This window comes from Apis cerana, linkage group LG12 (genome assembly GCF_029169275.1).
Source record: "Apis cerana isolate GH-2021 linkage group LG12, AcerK_1.0, whole genome shotgun sequence".
NCBI classification, from domain to species: domain Eukaryota; kingdom Metazoa; phylum Arthropoda; class Insecta; order Hymenoptera; family Apidae; genus Apis; species Apis cerana.
The window spans coordinates 8,045,093-8,069,389 of record NC_083863.1 but is presented as its reverse complement, the minus strand read 5'-3'; the positions used below and the strand labels follow the sequence as shown (position 1 = coordinate 8,069,389).

General features: G+C 29.2%; 3 protein-coding genes and 1 long non-coding RNA gene across 39 annotated transcripts in view; 2 read left to right on the top strand and 2 right to left on the bottom strand.

Moving 5' to 3' along the window:
- The window catches only part of LOC107998938 (calcium-transporting ATPase sarcoplasmic/endoplasmic reticulum type), a 43,154-nt gene extending 31,307 nt beyond the window's left edge, over positions 1-11,847 (top strand). For 7 of the 17 annotated variants that reach the window (XM_017058496.3, XM_062082940.1, XM_017058499.3 and 4 more), the window contains one exon: positions 35-5,340. In XM_017058496.3, the coding sequence (XP_016913985.1) occupies positions 35-235 (201 nt within the window). In that variant the 3' untranslated portion in view covers positions 236-5,340. Of the gene's footprint in view, positions 1-34; positions 5,621-7,188 lie in introns of those variants that run through there. The other 10 variants (XM_062082949.1, XM_062082945.1, XM_062082950.1 and 7 more) reach the window with 3 other exon arrangements.
- A 793-nt stretch (positions 11,848-12,640) lies between these two features.
- On the bottom strand, positions 12,641-15,574 carry LOC107998939 (actin-binding Rho-activating protein). 2 transcript variants are annotated; one of them, XM_017058500.3, is made up of 4 exons: positions 15,332-15,574; positions 13,475-13,605; positions 13,146-13,395; positions 12,641-13,016 (listed from the first exon to the last, which is right to left on the bottom strand). In XM_017058500.3, the coding sequence occupies exons 1-4, from the start codon at positions 15,347-15,349 to the stop codon at positions 12,909-12,911; spliced, it is 507 nt and encodes a 168-aa protein (XP_016913989.1). In that variant the 5' UTR covers positions 15,350-15,574; the 3' UTR covers positions 12,641-12,908. The 2 variants fall into 2 exon arrangements, with proteins under 2 accessions (XP_016913989.1, XP_016913990.1); XM_017058501.3 differs by lacking the exon at positions 15,332-15,574 and adding an exon at positions 14,596-14,959.
- An 866-nt stretch (positions 15,575-16,440) lies between these two features.
- LOC107998940 (uncharacterized) lies at positions 16,441-21,197 on the top strand. 3 transcript variants are annotated; one of them, XR_001766274.3, is made up of 5 exons: positions 16,441-17,586; positions 18,440-18,609; positions 18,741-18,999; positions 19,058-19,111; positions 19,870-21,197. It is a non-coding gene; the product is annotated as an uncharacterized LOC107998940 (long non-coding RNA). The 3 variants fall into 3 exon arrangements; XR_001766273.3 differs by having other exon boundaries at positions 18,741-19,111; XR_009832183.1 differs by lacking the exon at positions 19,870-21,197 and having other exon boundaries at positions 18,741-19,361.
- LOC107998941 (myelin regulatory factor-like protein) overlaps positions 20,440-24,297 on the bottom strand; it is a 47,031-nt gene continuing 43,173 nt past the window's right edge. For all 17 annotated transcript variants that reach the window (XM_062082929.1, XM_017058503.3, XM_017058506.3 and 14 more), the window contains exon 18: positions 20,440-24,201. In XM_062082929.1, the coding sequence (XP_061938913.1) occupies positions 24,127-24,201 (75 nt within the window). In that variant the 3' untranslated portion in view covers positions 20,440-24,126. The remainder of the gene's footprint in view (positions 24,202-24,297) is intronic.

The following is a 24,297-nucleotide window of genomic DNA, read 5'->3' as shown; positions in this document are numbered from 1 at the left end:
GTAATGTAATAATTTAAATTCTTATTTGTTTCAGTCTGTATTCCAAGTTACCCCACTGACGAGCGAGGAGTGGGTTACCGTTATGAAGTTTTCCATTCCAGTGGTACTTCTCGACGAAACCCTAAAGTTCATTGCCAGAAAGTTTACAGATGGTGAGAATCCAATTGACTCAGTGCATTCGATCGTTCTAATGTGGGCTGTGTTCTTTGGACTATTAATTATTTATCCCATATAGAACGTCCGCGAAAACAAACATTTAATCTAACAGACAGTGTTTTTCCTATGGAAAACATTTTGCAAATGAGTTCTCGGACTTGCAATTGCATTTAAACAAAAAACCGAAGTTCTTCCCCGTTGCCCGGGAAGCCTCGAAGATAAGTTATTAATTGAAGTGCGTTTAAGTGAGATTTTAACCAGTTTGACTGTTGTGCATGGTGTTAGTACAACCAATACAGATTTGCCACCAAGGCCCACCATGCCCGCATCACACCGTACCCTGAAGTCGCTCTACAATTATATTACGGGTTTCAGTGGCTTCGAGTGATGAAAAAAAGACCCCGCGCAATCAAAACAATTGTGATTGTTAAATTATTTTCTACGAGTGCCTTTTAAACATTAACTTTTCCTTCCCGACAAAAAAGAAACAACATCCATCAATGTTTTTTCTAACCTTGATACATTAGTATATCTGTTCCCTTAGCAATCCCTTTTTTTCAACACGTATACACCTTGCATGGTACTTGAGCACAATGCATTTCTAAAACATTAATTTATTCGTCAATAAGTAATCCTTATGGATTCTAAATAATTGCATCTTACTGTTCTATGTGTATTATACATCTGACGATGTCTTAGCGATAACTTAAATATTTCTTTTTTTTTTTTCACATTAAGTAAAATATTACAATTAGAATACCGAGAATTGTTATTTGAATTAGTTAAAACATCGACAGAATAGAACCTTAGAAAGCATGTTATATCATCATGTTTTACGGTAGTTCTGTTTTTGAACTTTTCTAACGCACAGCAGTTCACACTACACAGTTTTTTTTTTTTTTCATTTTAGTTTATTTGAAAAATATCCTTAAATGTTTTATAATTTCCTTTTGTAATTTATTTCTATTTTTATTTATCTTTTTACCTCTATCTTTCTATCTCTAACTGCTTTTATTGTTGCTTATTTTTTAAAAATTTGTTATTGTTTATTAATCCCCAGCATCTGGAGTGATCAAGACGTCAAAACTGGAATTGTCCGCTTCGTTGCTAACGTGTGAACGCAGAGATTGTGCATGAAGTTCAGAAATTAATGGATCTCATGTTTGAACCTGTCTATTATTATGTCTTCCTCCCTTCGACGAGTAATTGCATGCACAATTGTATTCTACCAATGGCACATCCCAACTAAAAGAAAGGAAAAAAAAATATTCACTCACCTCGTAGAACAATCACTGTCAATGGTTAGCAAATCCTGCTGTGCTTCACCTAACTCATCTCCACGATGATACTCAATTGTTTCACCTGTTACAACTCTATTAATCGATATTTAGCCTGGTTCTCAAGTAAGACTCAACTACAACTATTTACAGGTAAAGAAATTAAAATTTCTATATATATATATATATTTTTTTTAATTATCATTGTTATAAATTACGTTGGCACGGCAGGATCATTCTAACATTTTTGCACTATCATTGCATCCACGCTATTATACCTTTACGTATACCTTATTGGGTGTGACTTATATATATATATATGTTTGAATGATTAATACCACGTAATAGATTTGTAATATTATTAATTTATTAGACACGGATTGCAAGAGTTTGTACGCGTAAGAAAAAAAATCGAACTTTACGATAAATGTCACAATCCGTGTCTCGTCGTATTAATCTCGTCCTTCTCTTAATATGGTAGTCTGAATACGAGAACGCTCGATGAGAAGGTACATATTCGTTCCTATTGGCGACAATGATCGACGCTTCGTTTATTCGACGATTCGAGCATTTGAATCTCACGATTTGACTCTTTCATTATGGAATTAGATAAGTAGAGGAAGATAGTTTAAGTAAATTTGAATAAATGAAGAATTTGTATGAAAGTATGCGTTATTAGACTAATAATATTAACTTAACTTTAATGAATTTTCAATAAATCGATAATCACCGTAATGAAAGAGTTGAATACATCAATACGAAACGTTCATTGTCCAACAATTTACATTCCTTGCAAAGATAATTATGATTAATATATAATATAATTGATAATGAAAAAAAAAATTATTTTAAATGTAACGAACTATCCCGGATAATAATGTGTTAAAATCTCTAATAATAAATCTACCTTCTTTACTCTAAGCGTTAGCTCTGTTCTTCGATCAACAGAACAAATAGATTTCTTTTAAAACATTCAAAGTTAATATATATAGTTGATTGCTATAGTGAATACAACACGAATATATTGTTATATCTTGAATTTGATCAATTCTTGCCACGTTATTGAAGACTAGTGAAACATTGTCCAACCTAACCTAACATTTATATTCTCTCTTGTAGATACTTTTATATGCCATCATCAATTACTATTTGTTCGCGTTGTTATTTTAACAACATAGTTAACGGTGTTGAAATGTCGAGCAATGTTTCGAGTTCAGACTTGCCATCAGAGATAGAAACATACATTCTATATTATAATACACGCGCCACATGCGAACAATGGAAGATCCGGTGTCATCACGAGTATACGTGGGCCTTTTTAACGCATCTAACTGTCTCTTAGTCATTTCTCTCATTCGAGGTTTTATAAATCATACGGCGTTAGGAAGATAATAGAAGATAAATAAGTAAATCGTTCGGCCAAATCTTTTTTTGTTTCTTTTTTTTTTTTCTTTCTTTCTTTTTTTCTCTTGCGAGAAAGGAAAGCGAAAAATAGTTAAAATTAAAAATCTGCCTCTCGACCATATGCAAATGCAATAAGACTGACGATGTGGCTTCGAGAAGCGGTTTTATGTGTGCTTTTTTTTTTTTCTTTTTACGTGTAGAAAAGACGAAGACGTTTCTCTCTTTTTTGCCCGTTTAATTTTTTTTTTTTTTCTCCTTGTACGTCCACCGTTCGTGCGACGCGACGAATGCATAATTAATTTAATTCTACGTAGCGTCATCTGCAATGTTTACGATTAGTGTAATATATATAAATATATATTAATTATCGATTAGGGTGTGATACTACTTTTGGTATAGGCATAATTAAACTTAATTAGATCCGTGATGCAAGAATCCGTGAAAAAAAAAAAAGAAAAAGAAAAAAAAGAAAAGAAAAATAATTTGTACGATTTAATCGTCCATGCGTTGAAGCGTGCGCATACCCTTTGCATCGCTTTTTTCTATTTTCATTTTCATTCGTTTCTCTTCCTTCTATACCCTATTCGACTAACTTGTGTTTTAATCGAAATAATGGAATTCACATTTTGTACAGCGAGATATCTATCGTCACGAGTATCGGCACGATCTTCTTCGACGATTCTGTGCGAAATGTAGGAACGAACAGAAACGTTTAACGTGTAAGATGAATTTAATTAAGTGTTAAATCTCTTGTTTTTTTTTCCTTTTTTTTTTTCCTTTTTTTTCCCTTTTTTTTCTTTCCTTTCGATTTAATTGCCTTACCAGCACAGAAATATCAGAAGCATCACGATGCCGATACGATCGGAGAAAAGAAAAATTAAAAATTGAAAATGAAAAGAAAAAAAAATATATATATGAAACAGTCTTAATAGACGCTCAATAAACGTTGATGAACGAGAGAAATTTTGTACTTTCTTGCGTTCACTCGACGTTTCGAACGTTTGTAAGTACTTGCATATCGTGTGGATTGTGTTTTCTTTCTTTCTCGCTTTTATTTCTTCTTCTTTCTTCTCATTGTTTTCTTTCTTTTTTTTTTTTTTTTTTATATATATATATCTTACTTTCTTCCCTTTCTCTTACAAAAAATCCGTGAAAAAAAAATCGTGGAGCAGTAGAGAGTGCCATCGACGAGAGAGAAATCGAGCGAAGCGTTGGACAAGCGATTTCGACTCGTGTTCGAAGTTATATCTTGTTCGATCGGCGATCGAAAGAGAAATTATTATGAATTCTATTTTCACCTATCCTGTAACTTAAACCGTCTCGTTCCTTCCATATCTGAAGAAGATATAACTCGAAACGGATTAATTTTGAAATTAAAAGAGTAACGAATAAAAATTTGTGAATCGAAAGAAAATTCGTCCAACGCTTTGACCAACCTGATAAAGTTACGATGATGAAAGCATCGGTCTCATCGTTCGTGCAGGAAGTACCTATTTCTAATGATAATAATAATAATATTAATAATAATAATAATAATAATAATAATAATAATAATGATAATTAATAACTTATGATAGAGAGTGCGACTACTTGAATGATCATTTTGATGCTACTATCAACCGTCACAGACGCACGTTATGGCGAGCCACGGTGTGATGATCCTAATTAATCAATGCCCGAATAGTACGAATTTAACGGTCTAACAGTAATTACGAGACGATCATGTACACGAAAAATGAAAATAATAATACTTCAAATCCGCGAATTATTCGCAAGATCGTTGATACGAAACAGAACGCTCTATATATGATGTATACATATATCGATCGATAACTGCGAATCGACAGAAAACGGAACATTCTTATCGATCGAGTTACAGGCGTACGGATGTTCAGGGTACGAATATATTCGAGATCTGTTCTCGAGAATATTTTCTTACGAGTGGACATCGAATCGAAAGTACAATAATCACATTTTCAACGCTGTGTCCATTTTCGAAAAAAATGTTCTCTTCGAGAACAATTCTCAATAGATTTATACCCTTAGTAAAAAGAAGAAAAAAGAAAAAGAAAAAGAGGTTTATTTATCAGTTTTTCTTTTATTTATTCGTGTACACGTACATATATATATATATATATAGATATACATAGAGGTTCGAATCGAGAAACAATTTATAAGTGAAAGTAAATATTGCATCGCGACTACGATTAATCTCGATACTATTAAAATGACGGTTTGACGTAGTGCGTTATTTGTTGTAATAAAAAAAAAGAAAAGAAAAGAAAAAAAAAAATATTAATGAAGGAACGTAAGATCATGTATTATTAATGCGTGTTCGAAGTTTTCTATGATCGGCCTACTGTTTTACGAGTTTAGAAGATCGCTCGATTTTAAGAATTACAATAATAGTATAATCTCGCTTAGAAAAAGAAAAAAGAAAAAAATAGTGGCATCTGCCGCGTGTAAGAACATCGAACACTTAATACAATGTGAACTGTAATAAGTGTTTGTCTCCATTCACGCCTGCGACTATTTATGTCTCCTCTCATTCATTCATCTCCCCTCATTCCACTTTCCTTTCTCACCGTATTCATATCTTCTATCCTTCGTCGTAATTTTGTACTGTGGTTAATATTGTTAGCGATTTCTGGGTGTGCATGATACATTCTTTTTTTTTAAGAACAATGTCTTTTTTTTTTTTAGATATTTTTTTCATATTAGGACTGGAAATCAAGGAAATAAAGATTTTTGATCACTGGAAAAGTGATTTCCTTATTAAATTATATTCTTTTTTTTTATTATTATTATTATTATTCTTTTCTCCCTATCTCTTTTCTATACAGTTTTTACAACACGATAAAATTTGAAAGTTTCTTTTTAATTAATAATCCGTAATGGACACTTGGAGACCTCTACCATTTTTAACTATAAACACCTGAATTACAGACTATTCCAGGCTCTTAATAGCTCTTTTCTCGATTAAAACCCTCGTGAAAAAATCCATGGAAAATGGAAGGGATACGAAAAATCTTGTATGGTAATTCTCTCGTGGAAACGTGGAAGTGGATCATCCGTGTTGTAATCCGGAGTTCAAACCGCCATTGCCATTTCGTGTTCACTCATCATCGTCATCGACCATTCTGTGTTCCCTCCTTCGAGTTGTTGTTTGAATTTTTGCATGCATCCTCTGGACAAACAAAAAAAGAGAAATAACGAAATAAGAAAAAAAAAAAAGATCGACAAAACATAATTGTTGGCCTGGAAAAAAAAGTCGCTCCTAATCGAAGAAGTTGTCCCCGACACTTTTTTTTGCTAACTCCTGCCTGCTGGTGTGTGAAAACTATTCAGTCACAGAGTAAAAGCGAACGTGATCGCAGGAGATTCCACATATGGATCGATCAGGTAACAATTTTTTTTATTTTTCTCCATCGTTTCGTATATATATATATTATTATTATTATTATAGTTAAAGTAGATAAGTTTTTTTGGAGAAAGTTGTGCCCCCCCCACCCCCACCCTCACCCCCAAACGCCACGATACATGACACGACAACAAATTTACTGAGACGGTAAAAAAAAATGAAACGAGAACGTAGTAAGAAACGTAGTAAGAAATTGGAGTGATTATCCTTGCTTGTGTAAATGAAAAGCGAATTCTTTTAATCGCTTATCCGATTAGAGTTTGTTTTATTTCACAGCACTTCTTCCTTCTTTAATCTTGCTTCTGAAGTTTGATTTGATTATTTTTTTTTTTTTTTGAGGGAAGTCATTTTTCGTTCGATGCATTGCACAAGTGATTTTTGATGAAATTCAATGTGAGAAATAATCGATATTTATAACAAAGGCCGCAATGCATCAATCGAGAAAGAAGCACCCGCATCCCCAAAAAAGGATCTTAAAAAAGATATTCCGATTAGACGATCTCAATATCAAAATATTCTTACGAATCGAACTGGATGGCGTATGAAATAAATACTGCGACACAAACTCTTAATTCCAATATTCATCCATCTTTTTAACTCTTACGTCAATTTAACTTTTCAACGTACAATCATCAAAAATCAAGTTACACTTAAAATTTCTTCTCTCCGTAATTAATTGTACACATTCCACGATTTGGAATTTTGTTATCAGAAATTTGACGACTGTGACGTAAGGATTAAAAAAAAACGAAACAGAAGCAATCTAAAAGAAAAGAAAGGAAAGAAGGACGAAAGAGGACGAGATAGACGTTACAGGCCCTGGCAATAGGATATCCCGGATATCCCCGGGGAACAACGTTATGCCGCGTGTTGTTCCTCGTTCACGACCGCCTCTTTCATTAATCGAGATTGCGTGTGATATGCTTGCAGTGGCACCGCCAGTGACGCCGCCGAAATAAAGCTCGAGAACACGATAGGACGAAAATCGACACCAGTCCGGACACAGAAAATTATCGTCAGAATGGCACTTAAAACAACAACACCCACCCAATGCGACAAGACCCGCAAGCTGACCGATGGGATCGAGCCGAAAACAGATATATATATATCTTACATCATCGACACGTAATACAATGATACACACACATACACGCAAACACAGATTTATACACACACGCATATGTACTTACACACTCATTACAATCGCAAACAACACGAGGATATATTATCGTTGGGGAAAAAAGAGATAGGGAATGGGGCCCCTTTTTTTCCTCTTTCGTTGAGAGCCGTTTAAAAAATTTGTACGATTTTTTTTCTTTTTTTCTTTTTTCTTTTTCTTTTTCCTTTTTTTTTTTTTTTGTGGTGAAACGAGTATGGCGAGTAATTTTCAGAGAAATTTAACGGGGAGGGACAAGTGATCCCGTGGTGTGTCTGGGTTTTAGGTGTTAATTTCGTTCCCTGTTCTTGAAAACTTAAGAAGAGGGAAAAGAATCTGTGTTGTTCCCCTTTTCGAGGTAGAGAGAAAGAGAGAGAGAAAAAGAAAAAGACGTTAAATAAGATAGGAAAAGACAAGTATGTATCGTGAAACGTGTATCGATATTTCAAAAGCTGATCTATCGTTGTTGTGCATTAGTTGAATTACGTTCGAAGCTTTATTATACAAAGAAACTGTAACGTCTCTTGCTATACTCGTTTTACCGATCATGCTCAATATATCGCGTTAGAGGGATGTTGAAAGAGGGAGGGAGGAAGAGAGATGCTGCACACTTTGGAAGAGACAAAAGGGGTATGTTACTCGTCATCCACGACGACGACCACGACGATGATAGTGTGTCAGCTGTTTCTAGAGTAGATAGAGAGAAAAATGGACGAAAGTCAAAGGGAAAAAAGAAGTTGAAATGAAAAAGAATCACTGAATCACGCTTCGAGAAGGGCTTGCCCCGTTCTCCGAGTTCTTTTCGAGAACGAAAAATTAAATGATAAAAATGTGAACGTCTAATCGGAGCAGCTTGCCACTTTATCACGGTTTGTTCACTCGAGAGATCGAACGAGGGAGAGACGTTGAATAAATTGGTGGTTAAGGATCGAATTAATCGATGTGCGCCTGTGTTATTATGTTGCAGTAAGCGAAACGGTCGTCGACAAGTGGGCCTAGCTTTGTCTCACCGTGTGCCGCCGGCAACAAAATTCCTCTGCCTGTAACATCGAGCCGACTAAACCACAGAGAGAGAGAGAAAGAGAGAGAAAATTAATATCAATAATAATAACAAATAACGTAAGGAGAAAAAGCAAGGAGAGAAAGGGGGATACGGAGAAGAAGCAAGCAAGAGGCCGAGAAATGGAATCGAAAGAGAAGGGATCTATGTGGAAAAGTGTTTCGAGGGTGTATCGATGAAATTTCAGAAAAAAATTCGCACAAAAGGAGGGATGAAATGATTTTCTGCGTCGAGAGAACGAGAGAGAAAGAGGAAAATTGAAATGATTTTTCTTTTTTGTTTTTTTTTTCGATTCAAATTGATTGATCTGCGCTATTGGACGACGTTCATGACATGGCAAGGGAACCATTTTGTTCTATATCCACCCCGATTTCCCTGGCTGGCTACCCGACCACGCACTGCCGCTACTTTTCCGTTTCGTCGTCTGCGAATCCAAGAGAGAAACTTTGTTCACTTTGTGTTTCTTGTTCTTCGCGTGTAGAGAATCCAAATATAATATATAAATGATGAGGAAGAGGAAGTAGTAGTTTCAAAAATGGGATATCGAATCAATGGTTTATATGGATTAACCATTGTAGATAAAATATGGTTGGAAAAAAAGGAGAGAAAATTTGAGTGTTTCGAATCTTTTGATCGATAATATGGTTTTTTTTTTTTTAACGTGCAGTTTTTACTTATACTTCTTCCTTAACATTGGTAAAATTGTTTTCAACGCATACACGACTTCTTTAATTTTTTTTTTTTAATTAATTCGTGTCTAATCGAAGAAATTATCGATTTCGTTCTTCTTTTCCCTTCGATCGTTCTTTTTCTCTTCTCCTCGCTTCTTTTTCCTTCTGTCCATTCCTTTTTTTCTTCCTCGATCTTCTTCACTTTCTCTTTCTCTCTTTCTTTCTCTTCATTTCCATTTCTTCTCTCTAATCGTGTCTTTTTATCGCTAACGATGCTAATTAATGCTGTCCTATAAAAGACACTTGTATCGATAAGAAACACAACCTCTGATCGTCGTCCAGAAAAACTTTGACGTTGAAGATACCATTTAAGATCCCTCGTATTGGAAAAATACTCGAATGAACATCGTCGAACATCGAGCCGAAAAATTGAAATTATTTTCCTCGGAAATGATCGTCAGTTCTCTGCCGATAAGGAGGCCCTCCCTTATCAAGGTCATCGTGTATCTTTACATCGATTCTAGGAGTGTATCGAGACTGCAGAGAGAAACACGAAATTCGATCGAGAGAGTTGAAAGAATTCAGAGAGAACAATTGGCGAATCGGAATGGTGACGAGAAGTGGATTAATTAACTTAAAAGAGGACGAAGAATAAGGCGGCAGAGAATATGGAAAAGCAAGTGAGAATCGAAGAACCGTTACCTCCCTTTTGTCGTTGGACCGAGTGGTTGGACCGCGCGTTTCCTTTATTTTTTTTTTTTTTTAGGACGAATATAAAAAAATTTAAATGGCGTATTTTAACCAGTGACGTAATTTTCGATAGAGTCTTCCAGCGAACCGTAATTCTAAAAAAAAGAAATGGAATTTGATCGCGGAAGCCTCTCGATTCTCGCGAAACTTACGTCGCTAGAGGAAAAAAATAGATGAAAAAAAAAAAAGAAAAGAAAAAAATAAATATACATAGAGAGAGAGAGAAGAAAAGGAGGAGAAAATAAAATCGACGAAGCTCGCGAGATTTAACCATTGTACATATAAAGAACGTGAAGAATATCGCGTTGTGACAGGCGCGATGTTGAAGAAAGAGAAATTAATTAATTATTATATATAATATAATTAAGAGAGAGACATTAAATATACATAATATACATATATTTTTCTTCGTGAAGAAAGCGCACAGACAAAAACCAAGCGACCTCTCGTACAGTCGAACGAACGCCTCTCGAGCGAGAAGGATTCGAGATTCGACAGAAACGGAAGTATAACAGAAACGCCCTCTGTGCCTTTTCTTTATCACCTTCGTTTCCTGATTTTTCTTCTTTCGAGTTTATTCGGTTTAATATTAAGATGAAATTAACTGCCTGTGAATATTCTGATTGTTAGGAAGAAAGAGAAAAAAAAAGAGATTTATCTTTCTTTTACCTTGATTCCTTTTTCTCTTCGATTCTGTCTTCCTATTTCTTGCCGTCAAGACCGATGGAGAATGTCATATCGCCACCCGATAAGATTTTATTTCTTCTTTTTTTTCTTTCTAAAAAAAAAAAGAGTTCGTTTCAGAGATGTTCGATAATTTCGATAGAACGATAACGAAAGTATCTTTCTCTCGTTAATTTTTCGTTGTTATTTTTCCTCTTAGACATTATCCCTCGTGTCATGATGGTGATTAATCCGAGTGAAAACGCTCGAACATAACCTAGAATTCGATTATTTCCACTATCCGTGCCAGGAGGACAGAGTGATTTCGTAGTTTGTTTGCAAGATTGTTTTTTTTTTTTACTTGAGATTGTACGAAAAAAAAGTAACATTCTATACTGGCCAAGCTAGATTCCGGTGAAAATATATTGTTTCTAGGATTAAATAATAAACTTTATTCTCTTAAACTGTAAGATAAATTTTAGACGTACGAAAAGAGGAAAGAAATATCGAGTTTAGAAATTCCAAGTATTAGAATACTATTCGCTGATAAATTATGTAACAACGTGGCAATAAGTACATATATAAATATCATATGTAACGTATATAAGGTATCTTTGCATTTTTGGCTAATAGTGTAAATTGTGAAATTTTTAAACGTTTTGATAAAAATCATCGATGCACCGATCCGAGAGACAATCGATGACCCCATCTATCGGGTCAATTATTAACAAAGGCGTTGAAACGTGCAACGATACCGTTTAACAACAAAGCAACATACAATTTTCATTTCGAGTTGTTCGATCTTATCAGCTCGTTTTTTTAAACTCTTCTATATTTAACTCTGCCTTTCTATATTCTATCTTCTACGTATCGTTACTTGTTACCGCTTTTTCAAATTATCTTTCATAGCTAGCTATTAAAACTTCACATACAAATTTCATGAGGTTTTTAAAATAAGAAACGATAACTATCTTGTTAAATTTAGTATAAAGTAAGTTAAGTGCATTGTCGCGATAATTATTGAAAGACACGAGTAAAATCGAGGAGAATTACTTATTAAAAAAAAAAAAAAAGACAATGGTGGTATGTTACCGGAATGGACACCATGTTAGTTGTTTATAACCCTTGTTACAATAAATAAAGGACGTTGCCTAATCATTCTCGCTCGAGGTCGGAGTACACGTAGTAAAACTTCGTTGTATTCTTCTGAAAAAACGGCGACAAACCTTGCGTTATTTTTAATGTTGTACGTGAACAGCTCTGTACGAATAAAGGTTTAGAAGTAATGATATTGATAGTTTTCATTTAATCCTAATTTTTCAGAAAATTATGTAAATATTATTAATATTTACTTATACATATTAAAAATTATTTATAAATGAAATAATTACAAATTAAAGAATTAAGTGTGAAATTAAATGAGATATATAATAATACTAGAAATCAAATATGTTTTATAGATGTTCTAAACTTTGAAAGTAAATATAACATTTATATTTTTTACATTAAAAATTAAAATACGTTATAGTTTTGAAAGAGAAATTATGAAAGTTACATTTTACGTTCTGTGTTTCATTTATTCACGTATTGAGAACAAGTATAGACAAAGAGAAAAGGACAGAGATAGGATAAAAATTATGAAATCAGCGCCATCTTCAGTGTGCCGCAAATGAAACATATAAAATAAGGATAGAAAATAGTAAAAGAAAGATAGAGATAAAATAAGAACTGATCAGTAGCGCCATCTCTCGAAAATTAAAAACATCTTCTTAGAAGAAGATTTTAAGTATACTCAAGAGATAGCGCTGATTTTTAATTCTTATTCTGTTTTATCCTTTGATATTTAAAAAAGTACCCTTAATACTTAAAAGATGGCATTACTAGTCAATTCTTTATCTCTATCCTTCTTTTACTATTTTCTGTCCTTCCTTTTTATGTTTCATTTGCGGCACTCTGAAGATGGCGCTGATTTCATAATTTTTATCCTATCTCTGTCCTTTTTCTACTATTTGTTTTTCTTTGTTCTTAAACATATAATAGAAAAGGTTCTTTAGATGTAATGACGTAATTACGAAAGAATAATTTTTTTATAAAAAAATTTTTATTTCTAATAATTCTATGGAAATATCACATGAATACATATTTGTTCATTCGATTATTCTTCGATTGTTTTTATCGATTTACATCTCATTCTTCAAATTCACTCTCTCGTATCATACAATCATCTCGAATAAAAATTATAAATGGTCATTCGCGTTATTTCTATGGTTGTATAATAAATATGAGTAAGGTAATGCGTTCGACTAAAGATACTTCAGCGTGGAATTATTCGTTCAGAAGAAAATAAGTGTTAACTATCTGTCATTTCTTTTGCAATTTCCTTTATTCGTTGATTGAACATTTCACGAATTTCTGTAATAGGTTTTACCAAATAGATTGGCACATCATCGTCTCGTCTCTGTAACAGATTATGATTATAATCAATCATTATAATTTCAATTTTTTATTAAAAAAATGTATGAAATGTTTTCCTCTTAAGAAGTAATATTTGATTTCAATTTTCGTACAAAAATTCATTATCGTCTACCTGAAATAGGACTTCTCCTTCGAAATCCACGAATTTTTGTTTTCTAGCTCTCAGCAAAAGTCCTACGCATTTATTACTAATGTGGGTATAAATGTTGAATAAATCTCCAAATGTGATCGCAATAATTTCTGGTTGGTCCCGACATGGTGTGCCTTCTTGATGAATGATCTCGCAAAGTTCGAGCACTTCTTTTAAAATATGTGCCGCGGCTTTTTTACCGCGAATGTCTGTTAAAGAGCCAGCTACTGGTCTGAAATTAAATATTTATTTTAAAAAATGTATTATAAAAAATAGTGTTTTTGTTAATTATATTTATTTTGAAAACTCACCTGCCATATTCATCTTTCGAAAATTTTTGTTTTTCGATGTTTAAACCGGAAGTAAATGGATTTTTATTCTGTTTGTCTTTGTGTTTGTTTGCATATTGATCGAACATTGCTACTTTGTCACTGAGTTTTTCCTGAAAAAAAAAATCATTGAATCATAGAAATTCTAATTAATTTTAATATCTATTGCAAGTAATAAAAAAAAATCGTATTTAAAGAATACAAAATTTATTTTGATCATACTTCGATCATTTACATTGAATTAAGTACTATTATTTAATCGTATTATTCTAAAATATTCAGGAAATATTTAAAATTAATAATTTTTCAATAAAAGAAAATACAAAATACTTATTTAAAGTTTAATAAAGTAAGAAGTTATTTTATGGGATATTCGATTATAATGTAGACAAACAAAAACTGACATCAAATTATTGAAATCAACAGTGGAGTTTCTAATCTTTGAATAATAAGCTAAGAAAGCATTCGTATTAGCGTGAAAGTAACTTGAAAATACAAGATTTCATTGATATCAGGATAAGACTAAAATCAGTAATAAAATCTTCAGTGCTTCTTTCTTTTTTAACGTAGAAAGTCGGAAAAATTAAAATAATAAATATTAAATATTCTGGAAATTTAAATAACTTTCACTATATTAAAACATATGTTCAATAAATGGATTAAATCGCGTCTTTCTTGTATAATATTTTTCAAAAATACATAAGTATGAAAATGATTTTAATTTTAAATTAACTACTTATACTTTATGAAATAAATTAAAAAAGTGATGAAATCATTTTTATTAATAGCATTTTAATTATTATCTATATATGTATATATTATATATTGATAATTCTATTGTTAATCAAGTTAGGTTAGTTTTACTTCTTGCAAATCTAAATATAACACAATTGAAATAACACATTTGAAATAAAATTATTATAATAAATATATTAAAAGCAAATATTTTATCAAATTTCCTTTAAAATATTTTTTTTCAATTAACAAATTAAAATAACTTTTATTTCAAAATATAAAAGTCAATAAAAATTAATATCTTTCTATATCAATTTTAAGGTAATTTTACATATATATACTGCTTTAATTATAAATACATCACTTACATCCATTTAAAAGCAATATAGAAATACAAGAACCAGAAAAATTGTTATAATTTTAACTTGAAATTTTTAAATTTTTATTAGTTTTCACTGTTTAGTGGTTACTGCACTAAATATTTGGGACAAGTGTTAGAAAGACGGCAGAGCCACAGTGTGTCTAATCAACGAAGTTGGATACTAGCCAATTTGAACCATTTAAAGAGCGATTCTGGTCATAAAAGACACCTGGATGGCTTTTTGACAAATTCAATATTCATCATATTCAAATAAATTTCTCGACTACGAGAAAATGATCATTTAACCAAACTTATGAACGATGATTGGTAAATATAATAAGTAAGTATATTCTCTTATATATTTATAATAAAAATTTGTGTTGGATAATCTGTATTAATATAAGTGTAAAAAATTGATTGAAATTTTTAATATATATAAAAATTTGAATGTAAAACAATAGATATGAAAATTGTATAAAATACTGAAATGAAAATTTCAATGATCAAATTGAAAAAAAATATTTAAATGATCAAAAATATCGCAAATATCATAGAAAATAAATAATGTGCAGTATAATCGATCCAATAGAAAAATATTTGTTTGAAATTCAAGTTCACAGTCAAGGCTAAATAAAATTATCAGGTTATGTCATGAGTAAGTTTTATTAGTTAAGTTTTAAAGAACAATATAGAAATTCGAAACTATCTACATATAATATAATCATATTTAAAATTATACTCACTAGCATTATGGAAGACATCGTTTCTGGATACTTTAATACAATCTGATAAAAACTATGCAGAAAAACGAAGAAGCGAAATAGAAAATTAAATGGAAAAGGATTCTACTAATACTGGTTGTTTGGTACTGTTTCAAATGAATACTATTATAAAAGAAATCGCGTTTGAGATCGGTTTCTATGGAAATATTCTTGCGACGTCTCTTGTACCTCGTATGTGAATGCAGCGTCGCGACGCCGGGCGTCTTTTTATAAGATACTAGCTACGTCAAAAGACTCCCACCAAGAAATTCCACCAAGAAATATTTGCCGCGTTTCCGAGCCAATTCCGTGAGAATTCGCGCCGCGTCACTCGACTGGCCAGAACCGGAAATGATAATTCTTCGAGATCGGGGCAGCCGCTGTATCCACCCCTTCGTCTTGATTGACCAATTCATTTATTCATATGAATAATCCATTTATTTTTGATAGAATAATTAAAAATTTGATAGAAATTTTTTGGATAATTAATAATAGTAAAATTACAATTATTTATAAGACATTTTGAAGATATTTAGAACTGAAATGAACATAATATAAACATATATTTAATATATTATGCAATATTGGAATATAGTCAGAATAGGAATATTTTAAACGTTTTTAATAGAATAAATTGCACTTAGAATATTACTGTGCATTTCGTACTGTGCATAGCATGTCCTGATATTTCATTTTAAGTTCCTGCCGCGTATTTATATTACTTTATTAATAGCGAATAGTAAATGAGGATACAGATGATCGGAAATACGGTTTGATTTTAAGATCTTTCGTTCCTGGAATTTCAAACTTCAAGGAAACATGGGTTGTACGTTTATAAAAGAAAATATACGTGAATGTAGGATTAAACCTTCGTCTAGATCAATACGTACGAATATTTTGCATTCCGTGCTAATTTTAAATACTATTTTCCAATGAAATTCCAATCGTTGCACATGGCCATTGTTTTGGCTGTACTTTGAGTAGATATACAATTGCTTTAGAACACAGATGTGAATGAATGACCTATTCGCTTTGGTATTTTATTCTTAAATATTTTGAAAATCGCATAGTAATTGTATTCAAGGTTCTTTGAAACTTCATAAATCTTTATTCAATCTTTATTTCTTCACATAGTTTAATATACAGATTTTCTTATAATCACAGTCATTAATATATATTCATAATTCTCTTTATTCATTCAACATATAACCTGACACGTGTCGCATGTATGAATCATTAACGGATTTCAAGTTTTCCTTTGGCACCTAAGTAAGCGTTTCAGAAACATCTTTCATCTTATTTAAGACAATAATCGTTGATAAAATTTCTAGCAAGTTCGAAAGTCACGAATCGCGCATAGCCCGTGATTTATGGCCATTCTTAACTCGTTCTGGTGTCTGATTAAGCTCATATATCGTCATCTCATCAGTGACGTTTCTGGTATGAAGTTAATTTGGGAAACGGGTGATTTTCCTCATTAAGATGAATGTATACTCATTCCGGTGTCATTTTGGCAATGTTTTCGCGTTGAATATTCCCTAAATTATCATTCGAATATTACGTAGATCAATTAGACTCTGCTCTAAAATGATAATTAGAATTTGATTTTCGTTTAACGAGAAAAATTTAGAAAAGTTTTGGTATATTAAAAATTTATGATATCTTATCTTGTGATTAAAATATTTTGAATAATAATTTATTTATATGTTAATTGATATTTTGAAAACTTTACTTGCAATTTATAAATTTTATAACCTATAACCAATACGTCTTGAAATATCAAATATTCTACATTCGCTCTAATTAAACAATTCTTCTTCATCTTTTGTTCACTGACCCACGCAACAGATCATACTCGCCATTCATTCAATATGAATCATGAATCATTTCGATTCTAAACAGCCGATCCACAAACGCTGGGTGTATTCCCGGCGCTATTGAAAAACCGAGAATTCTGACGCATCGTAGGTAAATTTAGTGCAACGTCCTCGAAAGAACGCTACAAGCCGTACGATGCGATTCGTATCGAGTTATAGTTCGTTGTTATTAACGTTGTCGCTGACGTAGCCATTCATTGATCGCGGCTGACGACGCAGAAACGGATCTAATTCGGATTTTCCGGTGCAGATTCGGTGGATGCTCCTTTTACGGTTCCATGGGTAGCTATTAGCCTGAGACTTTGGAACTCGCCCGAGACGTCACGCTAAAAGAAGAATGAGAAAAGACCAGAAGTGTATGTGAGTACTTATTTCGATTCGTTCATTTCATAAAAGACTTTTATTAGTATAAAGATTTTTAATAATTTTTTTCTCCTATGAAAAGATTTTAATCTTTTTTTTTGATCTAGATAGTTTAATTGATTCTTTTTTTTATCGATTATTTCATTGATTAATTTTATTTATTTCAAACAGAAAAGAAAAGGATTGTAATCTCTGATATTCTAACCTTTTTTCTAATTTAAATTAATTTTAATATTATTGATGATCAGTGCCATCTAGATGGCCAATGTGTCAATCATGTGTAAATCTAATATTAAATAACCTATAAATAAAATTCCTTCAATTAGCATTATATAACACGTGATTCAGAAATATTTACACGTGACTCTATTAGGTAGTTTTCATTCTTGACTGAATAAAGAAATTGTAATGTTAACATGTATGATGAAAATTTATTATCAAAATATTTTTATTATTAAAAATATTTGTTGTTATGTCAGAAAGTATTTGAACTAAGTATTTTGAAGAAACTTGTAATTCGAACCTGTCGATCGTAGATCGTAAAAAATAAGTAAAAATAAGTTGGTACATATAAAAAATAAGTAAAAATAAGTTGGTACATATATCTAAACTTTGTTATTTCTTTATGTATGTCTTATTACAGTTTCTGCACATAATAATAATTCTAATAATTGTATTTATTGTAATTTTAATAATTGTATTTATAGATATACATTCATTATATACATTTTGCTTTTAAATTAATCCGTAATTAAAAATTTTATCAATCTACATACTAATAAGATTACTTTTCTTTCGAAATGATAATATTTTTGTATATTTTTCTCTTTCCTTTCCATTTTTCGTCAAGAAAAAAGAATCAAAGGATAATGGATAAAGGATGAGAAAACAGGATGAATACTGAAGTTACTCTAACGTAACACGCAAAATCACGTTGTAAACTTGTATAAGATATAAATAAATAATTCCAGAGAATTTCATACGAATCGAACTTTTTTTAAAATCAAATCATTTTTAGAGGTAAGAAAAAAATTCTTTCTCATTAATTATTAATATCATAATGTTTTCTTATAATATTATAGAAAATTGCAGGAAATAATCAAATTTACTACGATTGGCCATCGAAATGATAATAAATTTATTCTCTGCAGAAGGAATTTTTAATTCATCTAACTGCGCAGCAAATTCAACGGACATCTGGCAGCCAACATCGAATCAAGTAATTAGGCGAATCCGAGTCAAGTTGATTACGTAATCATAGCAGATTCGAGTCAAAATTTCATAAGATGACAATTCAAACGACGAAATAAGCGAATTCCTTCCTGAAAAAAAGTATCACTCGTTATAAATAAGTTTTTAGAAGTTTGGGATGTCTCACAGAAAAAGCTCGGTCATCTATTTTGCAGAATGGTATATAAGTTTCTAGCATTTTTCAAATTGTTTCTTGGTTAACCGTAATTATTTATAGATAGGAGCAATCTTGATTGAGAAGAGAAATTATATTAACGAAATCACTAATCAGGTAAATATAATATATAATATAGGTAAGTATGTAAAGATAAAAACTTAGAATTAAATAAACTGTCAAAAAAATGATTAATTTCTAAAATCCATTCAAATAAGTATTCAGGTAAGTATAGGTAAGTATATAGATATAGTATACATAAAATTTTATTAAAAAATCTTTATTTTTCCATATTTCAAAAAATTTTATATATCACTTATTTACTTATTATATTCTCTTAATAAAAAGACAAAATTTTAATCGAAAACTTTTGGACTTAGAATTTCTGAAAAAATTTCTCAAGCGACCTCCTGTCAACTCATGTTCTTCTAATACAAAGTCAAAAATTTAGCCAAAAATTTCGTTCGTTCAGGAATTTGACGTTATTTCCAGAAATTGCTGAAATTCTTGAAAAAATTTCTCGAGCGACCTCCTGTCAACTCATGTTCTTCTAATATAAAGTTCAAAATTTAGTCAAAAATTTTTCTATCAAAGTCTTCTGCTTGTATTAGGAGAATATAAGAAAAGATAAAAATGACACGTTAAATTTTTTTATAATATTATGTACTTACCTATTATTTACCTTTTTACTTACCTTATATACGTACCTTTTTCATATTTATTTTTTATGTACTTGGTTTTTCAATTTCTTATTTATTAGATATATTTCGTAAATTATACTATATATATATAGTATAATTTACGAAAAATTAAAAATATATCAGATATATATATATATAAAACAGATATATATTATATATCTGTTTTCTTTTCAGAGAATAATTTTTCCATGCAAATATAAATAAGGAAATGAATTATATGAAGGTGTTGGAAAGTATCATCATCTTGAAAATTTGAAAAAGGTTAACATGTATTGAAGAAGGATAAAGATAGGTAAGAATTGGCTGCTCGCGCCATCTCTTAAAGAATAACAATATTTCTTCGAAATTAGAAGGATGATAAAGTAGGATAAGAATTAAATGTTCGTGCTATTATGAATGCCAAAAATATTTTAATATCAGGAATATTCAAGAAATGACGTTAACGATTAATTTTTATCTATATCTATCCTTTTTATACTATTACTTTCTTTATTTATATATTTCATTTGTGTCATATATTTTGAAGATGGCACGGATCTGTAATTTTTATTGTATCTCTAATTCTTTTCATACAATTTATTTTTTTTTGTTTATACTTGTTAATATAGACAAAAGTTATTATTATATAATAAATTAATTAGTTTTAATTAAGTAACAATTAATAATTAATTTATTAATGAATAATATTCAATTTCACTTTATGCAAACTTTCACTCATGCAAAATAAAGAGAAAAATATATAAATATTTTTTCTGGAGCAATATCTTTATTTTCCTGCGAATACAGATTCATTACGTGTATGTATATTTATATATATAGTATTTGTCTTAACAATATGTTCATAAATATATGAATATAACATTTACATGCGTTTCCCTTTTTTTCGTTTTTATTTTGTTCAAATATACATAAATAATTCTAATCGATATTCGACGAACGACGATTAAATCATCACATTGATAGAATATGAATAGATATACATTAATAAAAAAGAGAAACATGTTATATTAAAACAGAGTATAATGAGACTAGTGTCAATCGTTCAATTTATTTATTGATTACGATCAATATTTCTTTTTTTTTTTTTTTTTTTTTTTTTTTTTTTATTATATTTTTCTTCAAATCTGTCATATTCACTTCAGTTTATTATATTAAAATTAATTTCAATGATGAATATTTTGAGTTTTACAAATTTTACCTTTTTTCCAGCTTATTCAAAACACTTGTTTCTTTTTAATTTTTAATTTAAAAAAATTTAAATTATTGTTATTATTTAATTAAAAAATTCTTAAAAATTATTTTAAGTTGAATAAAAATTTAATTTTTATATTTTTGATAAATATTATCTTTTTATCAAATTTTGAAATAAATGACTTATCTATTTCGTAAACGTCGAAGATCGAATAATCCAATTATAATATTATTAAGAAATTTTATATACCGGTGTAATTTATCTTCCTCAATCAGAGAAATTATAATTAAAGTATTCATAATAAAAAAAACTCTTATCAAAAAGACAGAAAGATACTTTAACATTTTTAATTGTTCTTCAATTTAAATTTTCTTTAAGAAAATATCTACAATATATATATATATATATCTATTACATGATCATTGTTAATATTATTTATAGTATTACAATTTTAAGTAATTACGTTCCATTAAAATTACTTATATTCAATCATAAAACTATAGACTTTATGCTTGTAATTAGATAAGAGTCGTATTTCTTATGAAAACCTTAATTATGTATAATTACATATAATTTTTAATTCACTTAAAAACGAACATTCTACAAAAAACTTTTTAAATGATATTTTTATCATTAGATGTACATCATTATATTCTAAGAACTATATGTACAAATCCTACTGATATTACTTAAAACTTACAAGATTATCATACTTATATTAAAAGAAAAATTTCTTTTTTTATGAAATGTTATCCTTATAGACATTTTTTATTTCTTATTTCAAAAATTATATTCAAGAATATTAGAAAACTTCTGCTTTATATTTTGTAATATTATTATTAACTTCATTTTTCTTTCTCTTTCTTTATTTTCCTTTTATTTAAAAAATAATATCTTCAAACGAAGTTGTCCTGCAAGATAAATCGAATGTATAAATATGTAAATTGTTTCTTTACGATAACAATCGGTATATATTAAAATATAAAACAATAATAAGTTCTGATACATTGCAACAATGCAATAAACGATAATGAATGTAAAAGCAAATAAAATATTTTAAAAAATCCACAAATGAATATGAAAAATATACAAATATCGATTATTCATAAAATCTTTAAAAAAAAATTATATAATATCCTTTTTCATTATATGCGTTTTATACAGAATCTTTTTCCTTTTCCTTTTTTAAACAGATTCTGTACAATTATTCTAAAAATAATTATAAACAAATATATATAATGAAGAATTAATATTACTGTAATATCATATGCACGTTTGTTATATATATTAAATATACATATATATATATTAATTGTATAAATTATATAATTGTATTACAATAATATTAATATTCAAAATTCAATAATTTTATTTTCTTTTATCTGTGATAAATCTGTTCACAAAAACAGGAAATTATATTGCAAATGAATAAAATATTAAAAATGGAATGGAATTATGGAAAATAACTTGGAATTAAATCTTCTATTTCTTACATTACTATTAAACTAATCATGATTTTTAATTTTTCAATATGTTATATATTATGTATGGAATTTCTTGTCTCAATTATATATAATTACTGTACAATAGCGTTGTCTTCTTTTTACATGATTTATGATTCAGATAAACTCGTGTGAGAGCTTATTCTTTTGTAAAAATATATATATATATGTACGTTATTATATTCAATATTCACTTAAAACTTACAGTAAGATGTCTTCACGTAAGGAAAACATATGGACGGCAGAAATGGCGCATTATTTATTTTCGGTCGTATATACTTATATATAAATACAAAATTAAAGGAATAATAATTTTACTAAAGAAATGAAATTTTATTTCATTAATATAAAAAAAATATATATGAAAGAAATTTTAAAATAAATTGTGATTTCTAAAAAGTATATACGACAATCCATTTTTAATCTAACTTAAAAATAAATACATTAGTAATCATATATATATATATATATATATTAAATATATATCTATATGTGTATAGAATATTATTTCTTCCTTTTTTCATGACTTTTAAAAGTAACATAATTAATAACAAGATAACATTTGGAATTTCGCAAATGAAAATTGCTAGTTTATATATGAATTTAATTACAAATAATGATAATAGTAGTCTTATTAGATATTATGTTTAGCAACAATAATGATAATAATTTGATGATATTAATGATAATCTATTCGCATGCAATGAATAATTGTTTAAAGAGTAAGTGCAAATAAAATGTATGAAATTAATTCTACTATATAAAATGAACAATTATTATATAAATATTTTTTAGGAACTTGAAATTCTATGATAATGTGAATTTTCGTCAAATTTAAATGAAATTTAAGATGAAAAGATCTTAAGAAAGAAATTAATCAATTGAATCGATATTTTTTTGTACAAATAGATATTCTTTGTTGAATTATTTCAAAATCTTTAAAATTTTTACTTCATTACAAATTTTATTGAAGTTCACTTTATGTAAATCATGAAATAGAATGAAGTATACTGTACACAGAATATATAAATTAAAATCAAAATATGATTTGACTGGAACATCGATTATTAATTTCTTTTCTTCTTAATATAGTACGAATATGTATCCGATGATAATAATAACAATATTCTGTACATGAGTATAAATAAGGTAAAAATGATTGGAACGGAACGTTAATCTTTAATTATAGTTGATGGGCGTGATTTGAGAGAATTCATATTTAAAATGTATATATGCATTAAGTCAACTTTAAAATTAAATCTTTAATATTAATTTAATTTATTTTATACAGTATTTTACATTTAACAATATCATAATTATCATTGATTTTATTTTCATATTTTTCGTAGAAAAAAATGATAAAAAAAATTTAATACCACCCATCAACTATTCACGTTCTGTATGTCTTCAAAAAAAAAGCACATATACTTTTTTAACTAGTGAAATGATAATTCTAAATATTACGTTATATCTACTGCTTGAGTTCGTTTCTATTGATCAACAGTTATACTATATGGTGTATTATAATAATATATAAAATACAGTTACAGATTTATTTGACGATATGTATATAGATATATTACCAAACATATTGTAAGTATATAATTTCATACTTGAAGAAAGTGAAGACAAAATATATTACGAAGGCACAAGAAGGTCCTGTTGTGTAGATATTCAACAATCTTTTGAACAGAAACGTAAAATCTTTTTTATGAAATCGTATTGTTAAGAAATTAATTATTCTTCACAATCTCGATAGAAGTGCAACGTGTATTCCGAGTAATCAATACCATGTTTGTTCTTACAGATATTCTAAAAATAAATAAATAAATAAATAAATAAATAAAGAAAAAAATTAGTAAAAAATATGATGAAATTCGAGACAATAATAATATATTAAATTAATTA

What these genes read in the sequence shown, in the direction of transcription:
- LOC107998939 (XM_017058500.3), bottom strand. An exon ending in TCGAAAGATGAATATGGCAG is followed by an intron (nt 13,396 to 13,474) that starts GTGAGTTTTCAA and finishes ATTTAATTTCAG; the next exon opens with ACCAGTAGCTGGCTCTTTAA. An exon ending in AAGGAGAAGTCCTATTTCAG is followed by an intron (nt 13,017 to 13,145) that starts GTAGACGATAAT and finishes AATCTGTTACAG; the next exon opens with AGACGAGACGATGATGTGCC.